This window comes from Schistocerca serialis, chromosome 6, assembly GCF_023864345.2.
Source record: "Schistocerca serialis cubense isolate TAMUIC-IGC-003099 chromosome 6, iqSchSeri2.2, whole genome shotgun sequence".
NCBI lineage: Eukaryota > Metazoa > Arthropoda > Insecta > Orthoptera > Acrididae > Schistocerca > Schistocerca serialis.
This window is the reverse complement of record NC_064643.1, coordinates 485034006-485061340: the sequence shown is the minus strand read 5'-3', so window position 1 is coordinate 485061340 and position 27335 is coordinate 485034006. Positions and strand designations below refer to the sequence as shown.

Below are 27335 nucleotides of genomic sequence, written 5' to 3'. Positions count from 1 at the left end.
ATCTATCTTTTTCTGCATTATTGATATTTGGACCTGGCATTTCCGCTGTTTGTTAGTTACCTTCTTTCAAAAACAAAAAAAAAAGTTCTGTAGGGTCAAGTCAAGTAATTTTGCAATAACACAATTTTTCTGTCTTACAGTTTGCCATTTACTGTTGTTTAATTCTTTGCTTATTTCATGCTCTTAAATTCAAGAGCTCATTTCTTCAAGAGAGAGTGGAGCGTCAGAGGGTTTAGAAATCTCTTGTACAGATTTTAAACTGACTGACTCTTCCATCTAATCGCAAATGAAATTACGTTAAACTGAAGTATGTCTTTTAGATTTTGTCAAACATACGACATTAAGTACAGACACAAAATTTAATTTTGTATTTATATTTTGTATTAACAAAGCATTACAGTTAGCAAAGATTATCATGCAACATACAAATACAGGGAAAAATGTGCACCTAACTAACTTCAGTACAGAAGTTATTCTGAATAATGTGCATGTGACAGCGATGGGGATCTGTGGTCATAACAAGCATGCAGTAACACATGCTAACAAGCAGCAACACATCCAACAGCTATTGGTAATTACCAAGGAAAAGGCTACAGATATAGGCTTAAAGATTCATGAAGAACATTGAAGGAATGGAGAAAGTGAAGCAGGCAGTAGAAAGCTGGGCTGACCATCTACGTAAAACTATAAAAAGCAAAAACAGAAGAAAACTTCAGAGCAATATTGACATCTACTCTGCAGTTGGAAATGAGGCTGCAATGGCTTTAATAACTTTGTTTCCTTAAATCTATATTAGTCTGATTCTTAAGAACCCTAAGTTTTGGAGGAACGTGGAACAGATACCACAAAATTAGAAACTTTTCATCTCCATTAGATGTTGCTTTCATGAGGTGTTGGGGCAGCCAGTTTTATTGTTTCACTTGCTAGGAGATTCTGAGGGCTTGGAAATGTTCCTCACTTCCTAGCAACTATTTCTGCTATCAGTTGCAGATCATTATTAAAATTGCTGAATGGATTTATTTATCATCCACAACTGATGTTGATCAGAGACTAATCACCAGTAAGTGAAGCAGTTTCATACCAACATTAAATGTTTACATTTTATTATAGATATGATGCTACTTTGATGACAATTATTGTGTAATTAAAGCCAATCATTGATAATAAGTAAATCATTTGAAGCAACTGGACTGCTTTCTTCAGTATCATATATTGCAACACCTGCAAGCCCACCACAGTGCTGCATGACAATCATGGGTAAAAAAGTTTATGTTATTAACGGTGTTGCATGGATATCCTGGACAAGACAATTCCCTTTATTCATACTTATTTTGTGTTCTTAATGAATCTAAAATATAACTGTCATTTAAGATATTACACCTTTGCAAGACACCATTAATTATGGATGTGATTACTTCTTTTATCCTCCAATTTCTTACTTAAAAGAAAACTTTTGAAATATGAAAGAACTTCTTCTGCTTTTGCTTTGTTCTTTTCTACATTAACCCCTTATGTTGCTAGCAACAGCACTACTACTACTACTACTACTACTACTACAATAATAATAGTATGAATAATAATTACACAATCTCTAGTACAATGGGCAGGAAAGATGACAAACATAAATACAGGATGAAAATGTTCATATTTGTGCAGACTTTCTACAAATGCATTATGATTTTGGTTACTGTAACACCAAAAGAATAAAATGTGTTATCCACTCACAATCCATATTATTGTATTATGTAGTTTCAGCTTGTATTAATATGAACACACACTATTTTATTGTTCTGTTAGTCATGAGTATCCATGGCTCAGTACATTATTTATGAGCACTTAACTGACATTTATTCCTGGTAATTCTTCCACTGTGTTGCAATTTTCCCAATCAATATTACAACACGTGGACTCCTTCAAACCTTTCACATCATTGTGTTGTTGGTAGTATGTTCACTGAGCAGAAATAATGGTCCGTAGACTGTGAAATTTTTCCCAAGATCAAATAATGCAGTTATCCAATGCAGCAGTGGGCATCCTGACCAAAGTATGCTCTCTTAAGTAGATTGGTAGATGAGCTACTTATGAAAACATAATGTGAATGTCTAAGTATGTGTAATTAATGAGGTGTATGTAAGATGAAATTCTTGGAAATTTGTGAAGGTGGCACTTGGCTGTGGGCTAAAACAATTCCAGGAGGAAAATTGTGTGGTACTGTAATCCTTCATCTTCATTTTTCTTCACAATTGCTTCTACAGGATTTTGTGTTTTGGTGTTTCATTAGCAACTAGTACTGTGAAGAAAAGGTCTCATCACATCACAACTACACAGTGCCAGTGTATGATCTGCAAACCAAGGAACTGAATAATTTGTAGTTCTTAAGTGCAAAAGCAATGGGGAAACTAGAGCCACACACATTAGCATGATCACAAAGATGATGGAATTGACACCACATGTACATTTAATTGCATATAAGCTGAGAGGCCAGTAACTTTCTTAGAAGCTATTCAGCTGTAAAGGGTAAATTCTTGATTGTTATGTCATCAGTGCTGTACTTGAAATTAGTACAGTGAGTTTAACTTTGAGTACTTATAGTCAAGATGCAAGGAGTAGTTTTTAATTAAGGGACACTTGGTCACATGCCACTACTATGCAGGGGATGGACAAATTTACAACACAAGTACCATTCTAAAATTTCATGATTCAGTATCTGATAGCTCTGTTACTATAATGAAAACCATTTCTGTTTCTGAAAGCTTTATTTACTTTACACTTATTTGGATTCCAAGCTTTTCATTGTAGCCTGTAACAATAGTTATGGACCTTACAATGTCTGGTTACAGATTGCACAGCAGCTGGGACTGAAGATTGATACTGCATGAATATTTTATTATGTTACATCAAACTTTAAGATAAACTTTCACAACCCTAAGACAGTTTTAAATGCACTACTCTAAATACACAGAACAAAAGACACTACCTATTTTCTTTTAACACAACCAACCACTATTTCTTTGTGAACCTTTTTCTATGAACAATTAAGTTTGACAACATTTAACATGCAAAATATAGCAGTAACAGCAGTGAGTTTCATTTTTCCTGCACAATAGCATTATGTATGAACATATGCTGTGATGCTTACCTGGACAATGCCTAGTAATTATACAATTGTTTCCAAGTAAGAGAACATCTTTCAGATGCATTGACCGTCTTGCAAGACCAAGCAGGAGATGTTCACCAGCATGTGCCCTTAGTAATGCCACCTGTTAAAGTTCAAAACGCACACATTTAAATATGTAGAATACTTGAATAATGCTCAGATACTGGCAAATAAAACTACTTTCACAGGAATTATTCTGATTTTGACTACATATGAGGAAAATATTCCAATGTTTGAAGGAGAAGAACTATGACAACTTATTTCTGCATATTATTTCTTAGTGACAAAAATTACTATCAAGCTGTTACAACTGAATATGGAACATAAATGCTACGATTGCAAATCTGAATATTTTTTCGAGTAAAATAATTACATAAAAAGGAACCCACCATGATTTTTATTTTTACAATAGGCCTAAAACAGATGTGGTTTTAGGTAACAAGAGTAATAGCAGAGTTGAAAAAGGAGTCCAAATACAATTAAAATCAGTTTATTTGGTTGTAAAAGAGTAGGTCAATCAAGAAATTCAGCTATAGCCTTCAGTGTAAAGAAGACAATAAATACCAACATTGGAGATATTGAAGGAATTGTTTTATAGGTCAACAAAGGATATTCTGGGGAAATACTCAAGTATAGGCAGAATTGTGTTTCCATTCTAATGTGGGCGTAGAAGATGTCTTAAGAAATTGACGCCTGATAGAATTTCTCTCAACTGCAGAAAACTAGCCATCACCCGATTTTTGGCCATGTATGAACTTATTTTCATTTTTGAAGTGTTTAATTTATGATTTTGGATGTTGATAAAGTTTTCCAACACTTGTATGAAACTTTGACACACATCTATTTCACCATTTATCTATCAATAGTTACATATGCTATGGTATTATACCACAAAAATTTGACTTCCAACAAATGACAGTAAAAGGATATAAAACAGAATATTATCGCTCATTCTGATCTCGCAACATCACTTTAAAGTTACTCTAGACAAAAGCCACTATTTATATTCTTACTGATTTACAATGAATAACTGATTATGGTATCAATGTAAGGAAGTCAGTAACATTGGGAATATTTACACTATTTTTACAATATTCTCATTACATGTCATTTTCATGAAACTCAAAGAATTTACACATGTCAGAAATATCCTTTACATGGAAATGATGGTAAAATTTAAAGACTGTATTCACCTATATACTAGCCTGATTTATATAACTTTGGGGGAACCTGCTGGAGCAATACACAATGTACACTAAAGTGACGAAGGTCATGGGATATCCAGTAACATTGTTATGGACCTCTTTTTGCATTGTTATGGACCTCTTTTTGCACGGCGTAGTACAACAACTCTATGTGGCATGGACTCAACAAGTTGTTGGAAGCCCCTGCTGAAATATTGAGTCATGCTGCCTCTATAGCCATCCATAATATGCAAGTGTTGCTGGTGCAGGATCTCGTGCACAAACTGACCTCTCAATATGTCCCATAAATGTTCAATGCGGTTAATATTGGTGATCTGGGTGGTCAAACCATTCACTCAAACTGTCCAGAATATTTTTCCAACCAATCCCAAATGACTATGGCCATGTGAAATGACATCACTGTTTGGGAATGATGAAGCCCACAAATGGCAGCAAATGGTCTCCAAGCGGCCAACGATAATGATTTCCTTGAAACAATCAGTTCAATTGGATCAGAGGCCCTGTAAAAAACAGCACACACCGTCATGGAGTCACCACCAGTTTGAGTGCCTTGTTGACAACTCGAGTCCACAACTTTGTCGGCCTGCGCCTCAATCAAACCCAACCATCAGCTCTTACCAACTGAAGTTGAGACCCTTCTGACCAGGCCACATATTTCCAGTACTGTCCAACCGATATGGTCACAAGCACAGGAGAGGCACTGCAGGTGATGCCACACTGTCAAAAAGGCACTTGTGTTGGTCATCCGCTGCAATAGCCTCTTAATGCCAGATTTCACTGCACGGTCATACCAGATACGTTTGTCATACGTCCCACATTTATCTCTGCAGTTATTTACTCATTGTTCCTTGTCTGTTTGCACTGACAACTTTAAACATTAATACCACTGCTCTTGGTCACTAAGCAAAGGCTGTCTGTAACTGCACTGTCTGAGATGAGAGGTAATGCCTGAAATTTGGTATTCTCAGCATTGTCTGAACACTGCACCTCACAATACTGAGTGCCCTAATGGTTTCTGAAATGGGATGTCCCTTGCATCTAGCTTGAACTATCATTCTGTGTTCACTGTTAATTCCCATTGTGTGGCCATGATCATGTTGGAAACCTTTTCACTTGAATCACCTGAGTATGAATGATGGTTCCGCCAATGCACTGCCCATTTATAACTTTTGTATATTATACTACCACCATCTTTATATATGCATGTCACTATCCCATTATTTGTCACCTATGCATATATACTATCCTCTTTTTGACACCAAATGCATCACTCATGCTGTGACGGTGATGAACAGTTCATGAATATCTTTTACACATGTCAAAATTATGAAGACAATGTATGATTTCACAATACATTTGTTCTGTATTAATTTGTGACTCAATGTCAAAACTGACACTGTTTGTGACTCTGTGGTGACTGATACTGATTGAAAATAAAACCTCGAGATCTGGAAACAAGCTGTTACACTTCTGCCATGTAATTTCCACAGCCCAGGATCTAATGAGTTGCACTAAGACCATGCAGTTATTGCTATCCCTAGATTCTGACACCATTTGCAAGTTAAGTAAGTAATTAACAATGGGTGTGAAGATTTCTTTCTTGAACATTTGGTGTCAATGTACATTGCATGTGAAATGGTTTGCACTTGGAAGCAATGCTGTCTTTAAAATTAATATTTGCAACACTGATAATTAAGGGAAGGTCTTTACAGTATCTATTAAGAGTTAGGTCAGATGATATATAATGGCAGATCTACATCATGCTGTTAGTTGAGAATTTCACTGAAAAAGAAGGGCAAAATTACAGAACAGTTTTTCCATGGGAAACTTTTTATATGATATAAGAAATGATAGACACAGAATGTTAGTATAATTTGCAAAGAAGTTAGTACAATTTTTCCTTGGCACATTATGCCTGGAGATGATAAATAAGAATCGGACTTAAGAAAGGGAGGAATTACACACAGTTAGAAAGAAACGGGCTGATCAGCTAATATGTCATATATACATTATGAGAATTTGTGTAATAATAATGTGGAACACCAAGGTAAATTAAGTAACACATTTAGCATCTTAGAAAATAAATAAGCTATGATACAGACAGGTGGTAAGGTAATTATTTAACAAAGGAAAATATGTTGCAGGTATAAAGGAAAAACTTGAATGAGAGATGGCAACTATTAAAGATAAACTGAGAATTTCGAGAAAAATGTAATAGCAACATGAAAGAATATGTTGAAGTAAACAAAATAATTCAGAAATGTCTGAAGAGGATGTGAAGATGTAATGAAAATATGACAAAAAAAAACCAACTGAAAATAACAAGAGTACAAAACAGGCAAAACAACCTACATTGGCTGGACATCAGATTTCATCACTGAGGTTGGAAGGTGGCCCACTAATGGTACAAGTAAGAAAAGCTTTTTTGTATATTTTTATCATTCAAAAATGAATGAGAAATAAATATAATGAATAGTGAAAATAATGACATTTCAGAAGAAATGTCAAATGATTTGTTTACTGTGGTTGGACAAAAATATGGAAACACCATAAGAAATACATGATTGAACACAAATGCAAGAACTAGACAAGGCTGCAGGTTGTGCTGCTGTACTTGACCATGAAGGGCACCTTGCAAAGTCCTCTATATGTTGTAAGTGCCAGTCACGCTCAGAACAGTGTTCTGTGTAGTATGAGTATGTTGTGTCAGGGTAAGGGTAAGAATATAAGTAAATTTATTGTGCTCGTGTGGTGGAGGCTTCCATAACCAAGGTAACTGAAGTGTTGTTTGTTTCAAGGGGCACTGCATGGAAGATTTATACTGTACACAGAGAAAGTGGAAAATCATCATCAGCTACATTACAACACAGACAAAAGTGTGTAGCATGATCATGATACATGGTCACTGAAGAGGACTCTTGACAAAAATAAGAGGATTGTGATAAAAATAAAAGGACAACACATGCAAAAGTCAATGCAGAATAGAAAAGCACACTTGTGAATCCTATTAGCACCAGAAACAACACAAATGAAGTTTCATAAGCTGGGAACCAAAGGACAAGCTGGAATTGCAAAACCATTACTGCAAATACCCATAACAGGAAAACCAGGTGCTGAACCAGGACTATGGAGGAATGGAAGAAAGTAATTTTGTTAGATTACTCTTGTTTTAGAGTGCCTTCAACTTCTACCTAGATTACATTCAAAGAATGAAACATGGCAGATGTTTGGTCATGATTTGATATTCTGTGGTCCCCAAGGTTACTCTACGAGGCTCCATTACTGCCAACGATTATGTGATCATTTTGGTCGATCAGGTCCATCCCATGTTACACAGTTTGTTCCCAATGGTCAAGCCATGTTCCAACACAATAGAGCCTATTTTCACACAGCTCACAGCACTCAGGACTGATTTTGAGAGCAAAAGGATGAAATGGTCTGGCCACCAAATCTCATTATTATTAAGCTTTTGTGGTATACTTTGCAGTGAGGGTGCATGATGACTATCCACCTCCATCACTACCTGAACTTGCTGTTGTTTTTGCAAGAAGAATGGTACAAGATCCCCTTTAAAACCACACAGGACCTGTATTTATCCATTCTGAGACTACTGGAAGCTGTTCTGAACATCAAAGGTCTTCCTAAACCATATTAGGCATTTAGTGAGTTGTGATTTTCGTATTTCCAAATTTTTGTGTACCCCTTGTTTATAGCCAATTGAGATATGTATAAAGGATGGATGATGGGTGACCAGATGTGACGAAACTGGAGTGAAGGCAACCTGTAACAACACCGAAACAATGCTGCAGATTTTCTATTCCAAAAGAACGGGGATAGCAAGACAAATTATAAACATACCACTCTTCTCTCTGCAGTGTACAATATAAAATATTCACTGAAGGTATGACATAATACATTGATGTGTTCTACGGATGTGGACAGCATGTAATGTTTATGACTAATATTCAGGACCATCTGAAAGCTTTTTAAAAATCATGAAACCTTAAAGTAACATTTAACTTTGAAGCAAAATAGAGTTTTCAAATTTACTCCTTCAGTAATAGCACACACTCCAATGTACTGAGGAATCTTTAAGGAATGGAATGTTTGATTAATGAATCTTATTTCCATAATTGTCCACTTCTGTGCTTTACATTTACTTTAATTTTATTGAACATATTACCACCATTCAAAATCCAATAATATTCATTTAAAAACACTATTTCCCCCCTTCAGGAGCATGTGGGAATCAAGTTTTGAGCAAATTCATCTTCTGAAAGAGCAAGTAGACAAATTTCAAGATACTTTTAAGAGCTGAATTTTTCAGATCTTTATTGTTTACAATATAATGTACACATTGTTTGTTACCACAATACAAATATTTGGCATAAAAACATTTTATTATTAAGTTCTCATTTGGTCTTGTGCATTAAAAATTTTGACCCCAAAGGGTGTCTCGCTTAATGTAACTGTTTCATATTAAAGGCCTAATTTACTTTCAAATGTTTATAACATTGAAAACCTTACCATTCAAATTATTGTTTTAATAAGAAATAAGATGGCACAATTTTGTGAATATGTAACGTTATTAAAATCAAATACTAGCTTATAATCATGACTTTTCTATATCCAAAAATAAATAATTCTGAATGAAGTATTAGTAACTGTACATTTTAATCACACAATTTTCCCTGGATTAGATCATGGAAGTAGAATGTAGCGTAACAGCTACCGTGCTAGATACTTATGTTAGCAATAGTTACACAAAAAACTTAATTTCTAAAAGTGTACAAATACTGCTTGTAATTTTTACTGAAAACTTATTTAATCTGTATAAATCATAGGGGAGAAAAATGTGAGTGCAGAGCAGCAGGGAAAAAAACCTGATCAACATGTTTTAGTCTCACTCCATGGAATTCTAATTCAGAGAATTAAGAATATGCCACACTTTTCTTTTTGAAATACTGCTGACATACAACTTTTCTGTTGGTTTCATTATAACTGCAGCAAACTTTTTGCTTTATTACAGTCCTATGAAGGAAGTTACATAACACATTCCATTATTTATGCAATCTATAGGAACATGCTTGTAAATAAAATTAATAACTTCATACTAATTTTTCTGTAGAAATGAACTGCCTAAACATTTTTTTAGAAGTATTATTTCAGATGATACCACAACTGTAAGTTTCAGTGTGTTAATGCCCTACATTTTAGTTGCATGTGGGTTAATTGAAAGTAATGCAAAAGTCATATTTCTTACCTGGTCATCCAAAGGCAATTCTGTGAAAGCATTTATGTACTTTGCCCATTCTACAAGCACCAATAGCTGCTGCTTCATTGAGTCACAAACATCATTGATGTTGGCAAGCTGCTTGTTTGCGAGATTGAAGTTTGCATCTGGGGTGCTAATTTGCTACAGAAAGAGAAAAAATAACTGAGTTGTACAGAAGAGACTAACAAAAACCAAAAAACAATGTAAGGCAAGCACAGACCTAAAAGCCCTTATTTTGTACATAAAAGCTATTAGTGCTAGCTTCATCTAATTAAGGTTCTTTACATTTATAACTGATGTCATCTTTAATAAACCTCTATTTGGCTTTATTTGGCGAATAGAAGCAGTGGAAGACATATTTTACTCGGAAAGGTCAGTCAACTGACTACACTGGAAACACTGATGTCATGTATATTTGGTTTATTTTGTTGGTATTATCAGGACACAAAATTATCTAAAAATAGTTATGAAACCAGAGCTTGTGTTTCTTGTATTGCATTTCAAACCAAGTACAACAGTTCCTGAAAAATTTGAAAAATATTACAGACTATTTCTGCAATATATAAAAGCAATAGTCACAAAAGTATCTACTTCACGGAGGACTGATGTTACATTCTGACCCAAATTAAATTTTCCCCCAGTATTGGTGCCAGTATGATATTAAATCATTAAGGCCAGAATCTTTGACAAAACAGTAAAATCTCTTATTAATTATGACTCCGGCACTGTTGTACTATTTGAAAAAATTTCGTTAGTTTCACAATGAAAGTTTGTGGACACTGTTCTGTTAGCCAAAAAGAAATAATGATGGACATGGGACATAATTTATACATGCAAAGTGGTGTCTGGAATGATTATTCACTGTGATAGTGGATTCTCTTTCAGATGTACACTACGTGATCAAAAGTATCCAGTAACCTGGTTGAGAATGACTTAAAAGTTTGTGGCACACTCCATCGGTAATGCTGGAATTCAAAATGGTGTTGGCCCATCCTTAGCCTTGATGACAACTTCCACTCTTGCAGCATACGTTCAATCAGGTGCTGGAAGTTTTCTTTGGGAATGGCAGCCCATTCTTCACTGAGTGCTGCATTGAGGAGAGGTATCGATGTCTGTCGGTGAGACCTGGCACGAGTCAGCATTCCAAAACATACCAAAGTTGTTCTATAGGATTCAGGTCAGGACACACTGCAGGCCAATCCATTACACGGACGTTATTGTCATGTAACAACTCCGCCACAGGCCTTACATTATGAAAAGGTGCTTGAGTGTGTTAAAAGATGCAATCGCCATCGTCGAATTGCTCTTCAACCATGGGAAGCAAGAAGGTGCTTAAAACATCAATATAGGCCTGTGCTGTGGTTGTGCACATAACATCAACAGGTGCAAGCCCCCTCCATGAAAAACACAACCACACCAGAACACAACTGCTCCAAATTTTTCTGTTAGCATTACACACACTGGCAGATGAAGTTCACCAGGCTTTCGCCATACCCACACCTTGCCATCGGACCACCACATTGAGTACCGTGATTCGTCACTCCACACAACATTTTTCCACTGTTCAATTGTCCAATGTTCACGCTCCTTACACCAAGGAGGCGTTGATTGGCATTTACCAGTTTTATGTGTGGCTTATGGGCAGCCGCTCGAGCATGAAATCCAAGTTTTCTCACCTCCCACCTATCTGTCATAGTACTTGCAGTGGATCCTGATGCAGTTTGGAATTCCTGTGTGATGGTCTGGATAGGTGTCTGCCTATTACACATTACAAGCCTCTTCAAGTGTCGGTGGTCTCTGTCAGCTAACAGATGAGGTCAACCTGTACACTTTTTTGCTGTACATGTCCCTTCAGGTGTCCACTTCACTGTCACATCAGAAACAGTGGACCCAGGGATGTCAGGAGTGTGGAAATCCCGCATATGAGCATATGACACAAGTGACACCTGATCACCTAACCACGTTCGAAGTCTGTGAGTTCTGCAGAGCACCCTATTCTGCTCTCTAACTATGCCTAATGACTACTGAGGTCGCTGACATGGATTACCTGGCAGTAGGTGACAGCATAATGCACCTAATATGAAAAATGCATGTTTTTGGGGGTGTCCGGATACTTTTGATCACATAGTGTAAAACTTGCTCAGGACTGTTTCAGCAAAGAAATGATACAAAAATACTGCAATGAGGTGTGACAATCAAACTGAAGAATACAGCATCCCGGTGTTTAAGATCTTGGGGAATTGGAAACAGTCTTTAGTCAAAACATTGTTCTTTACTTAATGACCAGTTTTGATTCACTAGATCACCATCAGCTTCATTTATCTTCTTAAATTAGTAATGCAAACACACAAAACTTGCAGCTAATGTGAGCCAGCAATACAGTTGTTTATCATGGCATTGCAGGTTTTTGTTTCCTGTGACAGTGCCAAATGATGTGACTTACACGATTTTGGATTGTTCAAGTTCATACATACAGAGTTTGATTTAAAAAAAAGATGATGGCAATGTTTGTTATTGGCTTCGCATATTATGTTTGGGATAACAATGAACTGAGAAGACTCATGCTTAATCAGCATGCAATGTTAAATGTGTGCTATACATTTTCTGGTCTACCTTCCTTCGAGTTATCACTTACACCACATATTTATTTCCAAAATCCAAATCTATCTGTGCTTTCTTCTAATGTTCACATTATTTCTTATTATTTGGATTTGACTATAAGGGGCCCAGAACCCGACAAACTTCTTCCAAAGTATACTTTACTTCACAAACTATGAGAATATTTTAAATGCAATAACGATTCATGGAGTAAGAAGGATATTAGCAGAGTCGTCTTTTTAACTATCACATGAATAACCAAGTTTGGGCTTATCAGTAGGATGTAATACTTCAGTAGGTTTTCTTCTTGCATGACCAAATAACAAAACTTTGTTGTGTATAGAAGTTTCTTCTGACTACCTAAAATAGTTCAGTGCATAAACAACAGGAAATAATAATTTACTTGTAATACTTGTCAGATTAGTGGTACAGTCTAGATTTGTCACTGAGGAAGAGTAGATCATGAAAAAACTCATTTTTTTTAAATTAAAAAACCAGTTTTTTCTCAATAACTAAAAAGGGAGAAAACATTTTTTGGCCATTCTTCTTTTGCTTATGAAGCAATGCCCATGTAACAAAACTATAATCAAAATCTGTTTAAGAAACTGAATTATGCATTCTACTTTAGCAGAGTGTCAGTTTTCTCCATGAGAAGTATGTTTGTTAAGAGTTACCAATAACAGGATTGAGCAGGGCTCCTCTAATAAAAATTTAAAGAGAGAGAAAGTTAAGCACAAAGGTACACTTGTAATATTACTGAGCATGTTTTACTTGCTGACTCACCTCCAGAGCAGCTCCTACTTGGCGTGATAACAGTTCTGCATTAAGAAGTGATGCTGGTGACAACCCATTTCCTGTTGTATGCTCCTCAAGGCTTGTTCGGCGGCAGCTTATCCTGTCACGCTCGTTTTGGACAGCTGTAATTTGAGACAAAAATTTTATATCTTGCTTCTTTCAATGTAAATGTTGTGATGATGGTGACTCATTCTATATGCTGAACCAGAACTCAAACTCGCCTTTTCTAGGCAGCGTTTTCACCAGCTGATCCACTAGAGCAAGACTGATGGACTAACTAACAGTTTTAACTTGTCCATGGCTCATCTCCATTTATTAGATACTTGATAAAAGGATGACAACGCTGGTTCTGAAAGCCTCTTATTGACTCACTTTCAGCGGAATATGTTTTTAAAACTGATCGAACATACAAAATTGCTGTCACTTTGTACCACTGATAAATTCTAATGAGCCTAACTGCAGAATTATTTGCAGCCGCAGTAGCAAATATTTTTATATAGATGTGAAGTGTGTGGAAGATAAAAAGCTTAAAGAAGGTAAAGTGCGTAGAAAATACGAGGGTTGGAACTTAAATAGTGGCAATCATTTATTCACAACTGATACAAAAGAGTTACATGTTTGCACCTGTTACTGTCCTTCAAAGTAGTCCACAGCATTGTGCAGGACCTGTTGCCAGCGATGTGGATGACGTAGTATACCGTTAACAGAGCCTGTTCTGTTGATGGTCTAAAAGGAGCAGTCTACTGCCTGTCAAATCTCTGGAAAAGTTCTGAAGCAAATGCAATGAAGTGGTTCCTTCATCTTAAGAATCAAATGAGTCACAAGGACGTAAGTCCGGTGAGTATGGTGGATGATACAGCACTTCCCAGTCGAATCGACTGAACAGAGCCACCATAGCTTGCGCTGTATGCGCCCGCATATTGTCGTGCAAATGGGTGGGTGGGTTGTGCAGAAATTGTCACCGCTTCTTTCACAAAGCTGGTCGCAGGTGATGCTTCAAAAACAAGCAGTAATACTATGCACTGATGGTGGCATTCGCTTCAGAACTGTTCCAGAGATTCGACAGGCAGTAGACCACTCCACATTCACATCATCAACAGAACAGGCTCTGCTAACGGTATACTAGGTGTTCCACATTGCTGGCAAAAAGTTCAACACAATGCTGGTGACTACTCTGAAGGACAGTAACAGGAGCAAACAAGTAACTCTCTTGTATCAGTTGAGAATAAATAGTTGCCACTATTTAAGTTCCAACCCTCATAATTACTTTCCGTATGATTACAAAAATTGTTAAATTTGTTCTATGCAGTCTGTTAAATAAAGTACAGAATGGTTAAGTTTGACAAACCAATTTTAGTCTACAATGGAAGCAATGTTTCTGTCAAATTTACCTTCCTTCTTCATTCCAGCTTTAAAACATTTGCGTAGACGGCAGTAACGACACTGGTTTCTTTTATCCTTGTCAACTACACAGCTGCGACTGAATCTGCAATTACAAGGAATTACAAGTTAGTTACTGACATAATGTGTTTAATAAGGGTATTTCCACATTGGCCACTGTAAGGCATTTCTTGCGTTTAGCTTGAACACTTCCTGGTCAAAAGGCATAAAAATGGCAGCTCTGCACAAATCCTTTTCATTTCTGAATTTGTATATGTTGATTCCTGTGAATCCAGGACCCAAGACAAAAGAGAAAATTCATAATTGCAAAACATCTGCTTGAAAAGAATCCACCTAGGGAAAGAGGTTATCTGAAGGAACTATGTTTCTATATAGCAAGAGATGAAATTAATGATTATGAATTCACTGGTTGAAATGTGCTGAAAACCATCATATGTCCTCAGAAACATGTAACTGTGGGATATGCTAGAAAGATCTAGGCTATTAAATCTGAAAAGGCTAGATGACCTGGCCAGCAAAAATAATGATTGTTACTTAGGCATTGCACAATAGAGATCAAGTAAAGATCTCTTGCGGCACATTTTATCCACAGTACACTGTAAGACATTATGCCTACCATACAGTAAATTATAAGGCTAACAAATCTGAAGCATGCAATTTGTTGGTAGTTCGATCAGCGGTTTCATGAACTGCTAACTGTAGTTTATGGCAACTTCTGTAAACTATTTCCTACAACTCCAACATGGAAAAATCAAGGAAGTTGAATTGGGAATGAGGAAATGTTACCACCTCCACCTCCACCTCCTTTCTACCTGCACATACAAGAAATTACTGAGATCCTAAAACTCAAAGATGGCTGCTAACTTCTTCACACCACAACTTAGAACTAATAACTTTTATATCAAAGCTGACATGTTGTCCGTGGTAACTCACTACAATAACTAATAAAACTTTCAGGGAGCTAATCAGACAGGTCAAAAGAATGTGCCATGACAATAAAATATGTAACTTTCAGAATAATGTTGCAAGAATAATGAACACTTTACGGAAAAGTATTACGTAAGAAAAAGTATCAAGGCAATATAACCCACAAAAAAAAGCATATTAATAATAATGGAATACTTTCAATGATTATTTGTCATCCATTATGTGTGAAAACCTAATTCAATAAACTAGCAACTCCTAATACGTTTCTAATAATACTGTCTTAAAAATGAATACACAACTATTGAAAGCAGGTAAGCACATTTAACAAGCAATAATTTCTTTCAATGGAAACATTTTACTAACAAATTTCAGTTTATGAATTAACCATCAAATAGTCAAGCTACATATTTCTTTTTTTATTACGTATCAGCATAATGTGTGGATGAAGAACTACTACTGAAAGGTATTTAGTTACATGGATAATCTGAAAATGCTTTATAAATTAGAGGGCTGCAGAATTAAAAATAAACTGAAGTTTCATGTGTATTTAAATAAAATGTAGCCTCCCACATCCAACAGCATTTATTCCAACGTTCAACAATACTGGAAAAAACATGATACCATGTCACACTTTCGTCTTGGGATATCCAAGCACTTTTTGCAGCACTCAACCACTCAGCAAGATCAGTACTGTTTGTCTACATATATATGTATGAAACACTGTTTCCATCAATCAAAATTTGTTCTCATTTTTGCCATGAGCTATTGACATGTTGCTTTTTTCTCTTCCCTCTCTTCTGTGGGAAATTGCCACCCCCCCCCCCCCCCCACCCAAAAAAAAAATCAGTAATGTAATCAGTTTTTATTTTATCCGCTCAGATGATAGGTGAAACATTCTTTCACATACTTCTTCAAAGAAAATGCACTTGCTATTTTGTTCATAGGTCTGTTTTTTTGTTATTGCTGATAGGACAGTGCCAATTTGTTAGCTTTAGACAGAGTGCGCATAATGCTTTAATGAAACACAGTGATCTGAGACTAAAGGGGGACCTAATTACACCTCAATGATTGATAACCAATTACAGAAATAAAATACAGACACAGTGAAAATTTTACAGTAGCAAAAAATTGAATGTGGAGTCCCATGTTTGTCATTTCTGAGACCTTAATTTATTTCTGCTGTATGTAAATTAATTGGTCAATAAAATAAATGATGGAACCACAGTAGTCTTTGCAGATGACACTAATATTCTAATTAAATCATACAGTGAGGAAAATCTGCAGGAAACAGCAATATTGATTACGCATACTTCTGCACAGTGGGTCAGGACCAACAAATTCTTAATTAATTCTGAAGAAACTGAGGCAGTTAACTATCACACCACAAAAAATGTTTATCCTATAAGTCCTATTTTAACTATTGAAGGAAGAAACTTCTCACTTGTGAGTCATACAAAATTTTTATGCATTAATATTCAGAAATGTCTGAAGTGGGAGAGATACCTTAACCATCTAAATTGAAAACTGAATACATTTAAATATGGTCTTAGGATTCTCACTCAAAATACAAGGTGCTCATCAGTGGTGACAACATATGCAGTATACACTCACTACTGATGGGCAGAAAAATTTTTCAGGGGAAGTCCACAATTAAAAAACATTTGAAGTACAGAAAAAGGTTATCAGGGCAATAAAGGAAGCTAAATGAAAGGATTCCTGCAGATCCCTTTTGAAAAGTCCAAAAATACTGCCTCTCCCTTGTTTGTACATGATGTGATACTAATTTTAATGGAAGAGTGTGTCTTAAAGAAAAGATCTTCAAACATAACCATGATTTACACACGTATGAATCCAAGCAGGTGCTTAAGATAAAAATTTATGCAAACGAAAAGTGCACCATACTGGAGTTAAGTGTTACAACCATATGCCTTCTTACTTAAAATGCATACCAACAATACACACACTATACACTTTTTGTTTGACCACCACCACTACTACTACTGTGTCTGAATTTCTGGAACATCAAAATAAGCAAGTCTGATTTATCAAATATTATTAGTTATATAATTATGTACTGTCTCACTTCATATGATCATTTACTTGTATTATGATCATTTACTTGTATTATTCTGATCACACAGTCTCATAAACAGCTACTGTAAGTGTAAATTGTGTTATCCCGGACTTGGCCTCAATAACATGTACAAACAATGTATTAAAAATGATTTCCTGGGCCAAATAAATAAAAATACATAATTTTTGTTACATTCTAGAAAGAATGACAAATCAGCATAGTTCCTGCTGGAGCATCTGAAAGAGTGTGTTGGGGCTTTTTAATGTAAAAAATGGCTTATCAGCTGTTGCAGCACTTCTGTAATCAGAAGGTCAAGCTACATCCTGGTTGAGGAGCCTGAATATTGGCACGTTGCCAACTCCTATCTCTAGTTATGACATGATTTGGGAAATATTCTGCTGTCTGAGAAACAACACTATGGAAAGAGAGTAGTAGTTCTTTAAAAACACCTAGTTAATAGAAATTGGGGTACAGCACAAGTTCTGTAAGGAAACTGCCAATGAGCCACAAACACAAGGAGAGAGTTCAGCAGCAATAAGTAGAGATTTTTGTCACTTAATTAGTTCTTTTTCAGACAGATTAAATTAATAGGTTTTGCAGACAGCAAATGTAGAGTGGCATTCATTATTACTCAGTGACTTTGGCAACTATCATGGCTGAGGACAAGGACATCAAAAATGTTATTAGGCCCTAGTCTGAAATTTTGTAAGAGTTGACTCTGTGCTAACATAATTAAGCCAATACATTTTGCTTTTAAAAATGACTTAGTGAGCTTCACAATGCAACTACTTGATGCTAATGTTGCTTATAATATTATTGATCCATTGATGGTACCTTATATGCTGCTACAGAATTTAGAAAAGCACAGGGGAGGCAGCTAGCAGTTGTTGATAATCACTTTTATTAATGATTAACCTGCACTTCTGTTGGAACTGTTTTGGAAATAACAGGAAATTTATAGTACAGTCTATGGACTGGGGAAGAGTGTCAGATACGATTCGAAATTTCTACAAGAGTTACCTGCTGTCTTGTTTGGTGAGCTGCTAATACAGTCATGAATATGAGTGAATAAAAAAGAGGGGACTAATTTCAACTTGAGCTTGAATTTTGTTGTCATAATTTAATTCCTGTGGAAGCCTACTGGTACTGAAAACTATGAACTCTTCTTGAATGTGTGCTACAGCTGCATAATTTTTACCCATTTGATCCAGCATTTCCTTACTAACAGCTATTTTGTTCATGTTACTGCAGAGGAACATAGAAGTGTTAATATGTTTTAATATCAGTGTAAGGCTAAATATTTGCAGTGGATATACAACTCTGAATTAAGACTTAAGAGTATCTGCTAGGTGTCTTTCTTCCATTCTAAATTGCATTTTGTTACTAAACTATGCCAACCCATTGATAATTGCACACTGGACTCACATTCGGGAGGACGACGGTTCAATCCCGTCTCCGGCCATCCTGATTTAGGTTTTCTGTGATTTCCCTAAATCGTTTCAGGCGAATGCCGAGATGGTTCCTTTGAAAGGGCACGGCCGATTTCCTTCCCAATCCTTCCCTAACCCGAGCTTGCGCTCCGTCTCTAATAACCTCATTGTCGACGGGAAGTTAAACACTAACCACCACCACCATTGATAATTAAAGCATACAAAGTTAAGAAACTTAATTACATATATACTTATTGGGCTACTGATGGATTTGCGTTAACATCTGCATTTTCGTAAAATACAAAGGTAGTCAACTTTTGATATTAGCATTTCCTTTTTCTGCACATGTTCATTCTTCAGCATATTCAGAATTTTAGACTACACTCAGCACAATTTATTGGTCACTGACATCACTGACCCCTTCACGATGTGAATGGTGGCTGATTTGCATGCATGCAGGTGACATGCACTCACCCTGATTAGTCTTTTTTGATCAAAATATCACTGGTGTGAGATGGGAATTCCTAAGCCTATGTTGACATTTCCTGGCTACGAAGCAGGGCATAAGCAGCTAAAATTTTTACTCTTAAATTAAATAGCTACAGCCTTCTCACAGAGGCCAACATTGCACAGTACAGGAGGATGTGACAGGCCATGGAATAGGATAATGGCTCAACACCAGGACAGCAATAAATAGGTCTACTGAACTGTCAGTTTGTCTTCCAATCTGATGTCCAGCGGGAGACTGGATCTTCAATACCTCACCTACTACCTACAATACAGATACTGAAATGGGAAATACTTCCGAACACCATCAACTTCCCCTATGCTCCACAAGACTACTAGGCCTATGACAAAAAGCAAACTATATGTAAAGTACTCTAGTTGCTAAGATTCTTAGATGTTGATCAGAAACATTCTCAGTACATTTTACTTTCTCCACAATTTTTAATAGTGAAAAACTGATTCTTTCTTTCTCTCCAAAGACCACCACCACCACCACCACCATCATCATATTGAACAATATTGTCATCAAAATTTTCTTTCTTTGTAATATTATGCAGAGGGAAGTTATGATGGATAAATTAGCAATACTTAGTTTACAGCTAAATCTTACAAAACACACATTCACATGAATGCACACCAACAGAATGGTTGTTTGGCAAGAGGTAATGTGGTCATTAATACATACTAGGTATGTAAATTGAAGGTGGAAAGGGAAAGAGAGGAAAGGAACGGGAAAGGATCACTGCTGTCAGCTGCACTGGGACATTATGCGGAATCAGTGGTGACGAGTGACAACGTGCACTGGACTTCGATTCGAACCCAGGATCTCCTGCTTATTAGGCAGGTGCATTAACCACTGCGCCGTTATCGCAACTTCACAGACTATCTCAGCACATCTCATGGCTGATCCACATTCCCATCAAGTGCCACCTATCTGCAGTCCCTGTCCACCAAGCACTCATGTAGCATATTAGGCACTTTCGCCCCTCAACCACGCTCCACAAACTGTGTTAGAGCTGCCTGGCAGCCCCACTCTGTGCGCTCTACGAATGGTGCTCAGGGCTGCAGTCAGCAACATTTGGGAGGCTCTACAAAATGTATTTGGCATTTTATGCTACCTGCAATGCTCACACTACCTAGAAAAGGCAGTGCTGGTGTTTCTGTTGCTGGGAGATGACAACAATGATGAGGACTTTAATGACAGTGACACAGAAACATCAAGTCAAAAAACTGCTGATGGCGGTTCTCCAGGAACGCGTTCTGTTAGTTGTCGTGTAGGTAAGAATAAATTTGCATTTACAGGGGCATCACATGTAGCCTGGTCATGGGAGCTAAAAACAACAACAACAATAACAACAACAAAAATTTGTGGCTTTTGTACAACTTGATTCAAAATTTAATGTAAAAAAACTGTCCCTTTAGTTGGGTAGGTGATGCACCATCAACAAAGATAAGTAAATAGGAAAAGACCTGTTAAAGTGACAGGCTGGAGTGCTAGAGACTGACCTGCAGGTGTAAAGGTGGTTCTTGCGCACCGAGCGCCGAAAGAAGCCCTTGCAGCCGTCGCAGGACGCAGCGCCATAATGTTTGCCTGTGGCGCGGTCACCACAGATGGCGCAGTGTTGCTGGCCCAGAGCAGCAGCGGCTGCTGCCACTGCTGCCGCTGCTGACCCCGATCCACCTCCGCTGCCCACGAGCGCCGAGCCATTGCCCACTGCAGGCACTGCGCTACCACCCCCACTGCCGAACACTGCTGCCCCTGCTGGCCCCACAGCCAGACTGTGCAGCTCGCCAGGTGGGTCGCCAACGCAGCCACTGCCTGCTGCACTGCACTCTGCAACATAAACGTAACACAGTCAGTCACAGCTTTGCTGGTACATACATTTACACAGCATTGTTCCAAACCAAGCAATAGTTTTTCATGGTGGTCCATGCAAATACACACACTAAAGGGTAACTTTACTGATGATAGAGGAGTACAAAGAAAAAGACATCACCCACTTACATACAGTGTTGCACGAAATGATGATGATGATGATGATGATGATAATAACAATAACGATAATAGCAATAATAACAATAATAATAATACAGGTCCCAACACAATGTGATCACCACCTATGTTCGACATTAATGTGCAATAACCACTCAGAGGTGGCAGCACTAGCAGTGGAGAGTATATAAAGGGCTTCAGGAGGACATGGGAAACAGTACAGTCGTTGTCACAATCCAGAAACAGAGTGATTTACCTGATGTCCAAAAGGGTATGACCACTGGCTTTCAGGCCAAGAGTGGTAACATTCCTGAAACGGCTTGGTTTGCTGTTTGCATGCCATCAAGGTTAGAGTGTACTGTGCATGTCAAAACCAGTGTTGAGGCATCTGTGGTGCACCATGGGCCATAGATGACTGGGGTGAGAAACGGCCGCAGAGATGTGTACAGGCAAATAGATGTGCAACTGTTGAGCAACCAACTGTCCAGATGAACCAGGGGGATACCAACAGTCTCTCTTCAGTGCCCGCTGGTGTGTACAGGCCTCCACAGCTGGTGCCTGGTTAACACACCTATACTGACCATTGTCCATTGGTGATGAAGGCTGAAATTTATATGCCAACACTGCAACTGTGTGTCAGATTGATGACAGTTGCTTGCAGGACATGAAACATCTGAAACCAAACAGCCTGCAAGAACTGTCGGAAGGGTCCAGGCCAGAGAGCATTCCCTGGGTGATATAATTTAGGAAGCCACAATGGATCAACACGAGTATGCACCTATCCTTGGGGACCATGTCCCCATCCATACATGTGGTCTGTTTTTCCTCGGCACACTGGAATCTTCCAGAATGACAATGCAATGTGTCTGCAGCTTTCAGTGTACATGTTTACTGTACTCGATTGGCCACAAAACTCCCAGGATTATAATCCAGTCCAAAGTATGTGGGACCACCTCAATCTGGCTGCTCGTACCATGGATTGTCAACCAAGAAACCTCGCACAGCTAGCCACAGCAGTGGAATCGGTATGGCTCCACACCCCTGTTGGTATCTTCCATCACTTCATTAGCTCTTCCTGCATGTCTCACAGCGGTCTGTGCTGCAAAAGTGGTTCTTCAGGATTCTGACATGTGATCACACCAATGTGAGTGGACTGTGTAAATAATAAAGCTAAAACTCTAGTCCAAAAATTAGGTGAAGTATTTAGAGGTATTGCACACAAACTGTCCAAATAAAGTTTCAATGCCACAGTATTTATTAGGTGTGGCATACCCTTGGCTGCCTCTGGTCTTTGCACTGAATCACCAAGCCAGTTATAGTGAGACCTACTGCTAAACACTAATTCTGAACCATGGACCAACTACACTTTTTCACATTAAAGATTTTTGTCAGAGGCGAAAGAACTTAAGTGACTGGTAAAATTCTAGGACTGACCAGGAAAGAAGCCCACATCTTTAACTCTGCAATCTAGCACTTATTGTTCATTTAGTTTCACCACACAATTTCATTAATATTTATTTTCCTGTTAAATATTAATATTTGTTAGCCATAACCCATTAAATACATTATCTATATTACAAAGTTTATGAAAGATTATAGTCATGATATATACTTCACTGAAACGTCTGCGTGTCACAGGTATATGCCCACACTATGTTTTCTGTTACACCAAAACTTTATGAATATAGTGCAACAGAGTAAATCAGTATTGGAATACTTGTTCTTAAAATGAAATATGGCTATTTACGAGTTTGGCTATATGTACCCAATATGTTGCATTTAATTAAAATGAACAGATTACATGGTTCCATTGACATCCTGAAATAGTTGCTTGGAAACAATTTCTCAATCTGCGTGACTTGTTATCTGATGATGAGTAATGAGCCAAGAACCAGTTAATAATAAACAAGTATTAGGACAAAAATTCAATTGTTTGCTTTTCGTCCTGAAATATAAAATGTTCATACCAAAATGTGTTTAAAGAATCCATTAAGATCACACACATTTTGCTTTGTAATAATTACATAAAATAAAAAAGTATTGTTTAGTACTATTTACATTGGTCGCGGCAACTACAAGCTAAATATGTATAATTGACAGGAAGTACACAGGTATTTAGAGGGTTCCATCCTGAACAACAACAACAACAACAACAACAACAACAACAACAGCCATCAGTCTAGCATGTTTTTAGAATTTGGGGATAAAACAAGCATGAACAGCTTGACAGATACTTGGATAGACTCTGGAAGAAGGGAGAGAATTAAGGTTAAACAAGGATACTTTTAAGGAAACATTGGAGTAATCACCTCAGATGTTGTAAGGAACGTACACAAGAATAGTAGGATGAAGCTTTGAATTTCTTCTCTCCTGGATTCCACTCCAATGACACAGACTCATAATGACAACCACCTGCACCATCTCTGTCAGTGATCTCTACACAATGACTCAGACAGCAATGGGACTGGGACTGTCAAGTACGAAAGTACACACCCCTGCTCAGGCATGTCTACAATGGTGATGAGTTCCATGCAGCGAAGAGAATGTAACAAAATTAATGCCACCAGGGGGGGGGGGGGGGGCGGAAAAAGAAAAAAGGTCTGTTGGGAGCATTCTGACCTGAAAATTAACTTGGAGACACTTTAAATGCCGGTACACTGCAACAGTACCATTATACTGGACAGAACTTTTAGGTATGCAGTAACTGAAACAGGATTAAATTTTACAAATTCATCATTACAATGATAGTTTTGCAGCGAATAAAGAAACAGTTTTGAGATTTCGCGACAAATGGCTATGGGTACACTTCCTACTAAAGCTACTAGCTGATGCACTGAGGTGACAAAATTCATGGGACAGCAATACGCACTTGCACAGATGGTGATAGTATCACATACTAGAGGTATAAAAGGGCAGTGCATTGGTGGAGCTGTCATTTGCACTCAGGTGATTCGAGTGAGAAGACTTTTGACATGATTATAGCCGCATGACGGGAATGAACGAACTTTGAACATGGAGTAGTTGGAGAGAGACACTTGGGGCTTTCCATTTCGGAACCGTTAGGGAATTCGACATTCTGAAATATATAGTATCATGAATGTGATGAAAACATCACATTTCAGGCATTACCTCTCAACACAAAGAATACAGTGGATGATGGTCTTCCACGAGCAGCAACGTTTGTGTAGAGTTAACAGTGCCAACAGAAACGCAACACTGCATAAAATAACCACAGAAGTCAATATGGTACAGATGACAAACATATCCATTATGACAGCATGGTGAAATCTGGTATTAATGGGCTACAGCAGCAGATGACTGATGCAAATGCCTTTGCTAACAGTGCAACGTTGCCTTCTGGGCTTGTGACCATATCGGTAAGACCCCAGACAATTGGAAAACCATGGCCTGGACAGATGAATCCCAATTTCAGCTGGTAGCGGATGATGATAGGGTTTGAGTGTGGCACAGATCCCATGAAGCTATGAAGCCAAGCTGCCAACAAGGCACTGTGAAAGCTGGTGGTGGCTCCATAAAGGTGTGGGCCTTGTTTACACAGAATAGACTGGGTCCTCTGGCCAAATGAACCGTTCAATGACTAGAAATGGTTATTTTTGGCTACTTGCACACCTTTTGCAGCTCTTTGTAACTTCATGTTCCCAGGCAATGACGAAATTTTTATGGAGGGCAATGCACCAGGTCACAATTGTTAGCAATTGGTTTGAAGAGCATTCTGGACAATTCACACAAACAATCTGACCATTCAGATAGCTCGATATGAATAACATCGAACAATTGTGGCATATAATACAGAAGTCAGCTGGTGCACAAAATCCTGCACTGGCAACATTTTCACAATTATGGACATACATAGAGGGAGCGTTGTTCAATATTCCTGCAGGTGACTTGTAACGACTCGTTGAGCCTTTGCCATGTTAAGCTGCTGCATTACACCGGGCAAATGGAGGTCTGACACGATATATGGAGCAATCCAACGACTTTCGTCACAGTCAGTCTATCACCACATGTGTTGGCTTTCTTCACACTGACTCTGATTTCGTAAGTCAGTCTTTTTGGTGGGGCATGATGCACATTCGGTTTGCCAAGATTTGTCTTTCTGGCAAGGGGCGGGCGGTGTTGCAGGTGGTATCTTCCTCCCGTCGGTGAGTAGAGTGTCAGAAAGAGATGTGCTTAAAGGTCTGCCCAGCTATAGGTGCCTGAGATTCGATTCACGCAGGTCCGCATCAGTTAATGCGACAGACAGCTGGGTGGATTTGAGAAGGCGCGCGGCAGCGCCACGTGAGGCCTACGACGGCTGTCGCATCGAGCTGACGGAGCCTGGGCAAAGTACACGCCGCCTTACTGACCTGCGCAATGCATCACCGGTACGAGATTTGCGTCACTGCGGGGTTTTCAGATAACTCTAGCCTGCTTTTGTTTTTATGCTCACTTCTCTCCCTTTCGCAACATCCTCTTTTTCCTCTCTCTACGACCCTGACCCCTAACGCAGTTTCCCTCCCGCCACTATTCCTTAGAAAGAATAGAAAGATTGCTAGATGTACACAAGGGCAAGGGATCGTCAAAAACGGTCCCTTGTTTCCTACTGAAAGCACGTCATTAACAGAAGGAAAGTTAAAGAACTAATTTAAAAATTCTTCTCTCCCGGAACTTTCAGACCCAAGAAACCTGCCTACAACACGCAAAAGAAATGCAGTGTCATGAACAAATCACATAAATAGAATAAAACTTACGCCAGAAAAGATTGGTACAGTATTATTACCTAATGACGGAGAAACGCAATCCATATTTCTGATGCATAAAAATATTAATATTTCTGTAAGAACTCCAATAAGTGAAATTTAAATGCAACATAAGTTACTGTGTACATTTCATTGTTATTGAAACGGTTTTAATCCTGTCTTTCTAAGTACAAAAATGCTTATTTTTTAACAAACGCGTTTAGTTTCATTGAAAAAAAAAACATCAGTGGTCTGTAATGAAAGATACTTATAAACTGGCTTGCTTTCTAGATCGTAAAACAGTTCGTTACAAAATATGTTAATTTACTTACGGCATTTTATGCCTGATTTTCGCTCTAATCAGGAAACGTCATCTATTTGCGCGTTCTTGGGTCATTCCTTCGTTTAGCAATGTTGATTCTAGCCTAATCCCACACTGCTTTGCAGAATTTCGCATATTTTCATTTTGAACACACCAAACTATAGCACCAACAGTGTGTGTGTTTCATCTTTCTGCCTATTATATTTATATATTCATTAGTGTGTTTTGTTTAGTGTTACCAACTTAACCGCTAGTTTATCTCTTATCTGAAACTGTTGAATTCTGAACTACGGGAAAAGACTCTATTTTAAAAAGGTACTCATCTTACATTTTACTGTCTTTGTGCATTTTTATAGCATGGTGATTACTTACTGTTACTGTTCTTTTACAGACCTCTGAGGACATTTTATTTCAATTAAATTAAACGTGATTGGTGGCAAAAACTCGCATCTTTTTATACTTCCACAGACGGAATTAAAATACCTTCAATAATTACAAAGCAACTACGGACAATATTGCCATGCAAGTGAAACTTCGATTTTGGGTTGGTGTATATAACGTCGTCGTCATTCCGAATACTGGTTTGATGCAGCTCTGCGTGCTACAATATCCCGCAAGCCTTTTCATAACTATATAACTCATAAAATATACACATCCGCTTCAAACTACTTACTGTATTGTGCCTTGGTCGTCTCCTGTAACTTTTTGCCTTCTCTTCCTTCCACTAAAATGAAGATTCTTTAATGTCTTCCGTTGGTCCCTATTTATCAATCCCTTCTTTTAGTAAAGTTTTACTATGAACTTATTTTCTCCTCAGTTATTTTAGTAACTTCTCATTTCGTCGTGATACATTCCATTACATCTGTGAATTACTGATGACAATTGATTCTTAGCACTGTCATTGGTTTCTTT

General features: G+C 37.7%; 1 protein-coding gene across 6 annotated transcripts in view; it reads right to left on the bottom strand.

Annotated features, from left to right (window-relative positions):
* LOC126483732 (hepatocyte nuclear factor 4-gamma) overlaps positions 1–27335 on the bottom strand; it is a 220339-nt gene that overhangs the window by 13776 nt on the left and 179228 nt on the right. For all 6 annotated transcript variants that reach the window (XM_050106845.1, XM_050106840.1, XM_050106841.1 and 3 more), the window contains 5 exons: positions 20876–21203; positions 14422–14516; positions 13019–13152; positions 9626–9778; positions 3140–3260 (listed from right to left, as the gene is read on the bottom strand). In XM_050106845.1, the coding sequence (XP_049962802.1) occupies positions 3140–3260; positions 9626–9778; positions 13019–13152; positions 14422–14516; positions 20876–21203 (831 nt within the window). The remainder of the gene's footprint in view (positions 1–3139; positions 3261–9625; positions 9779–13018; positions 13153–14421; positions 14517–20875; positions 21204–27335) is intronic.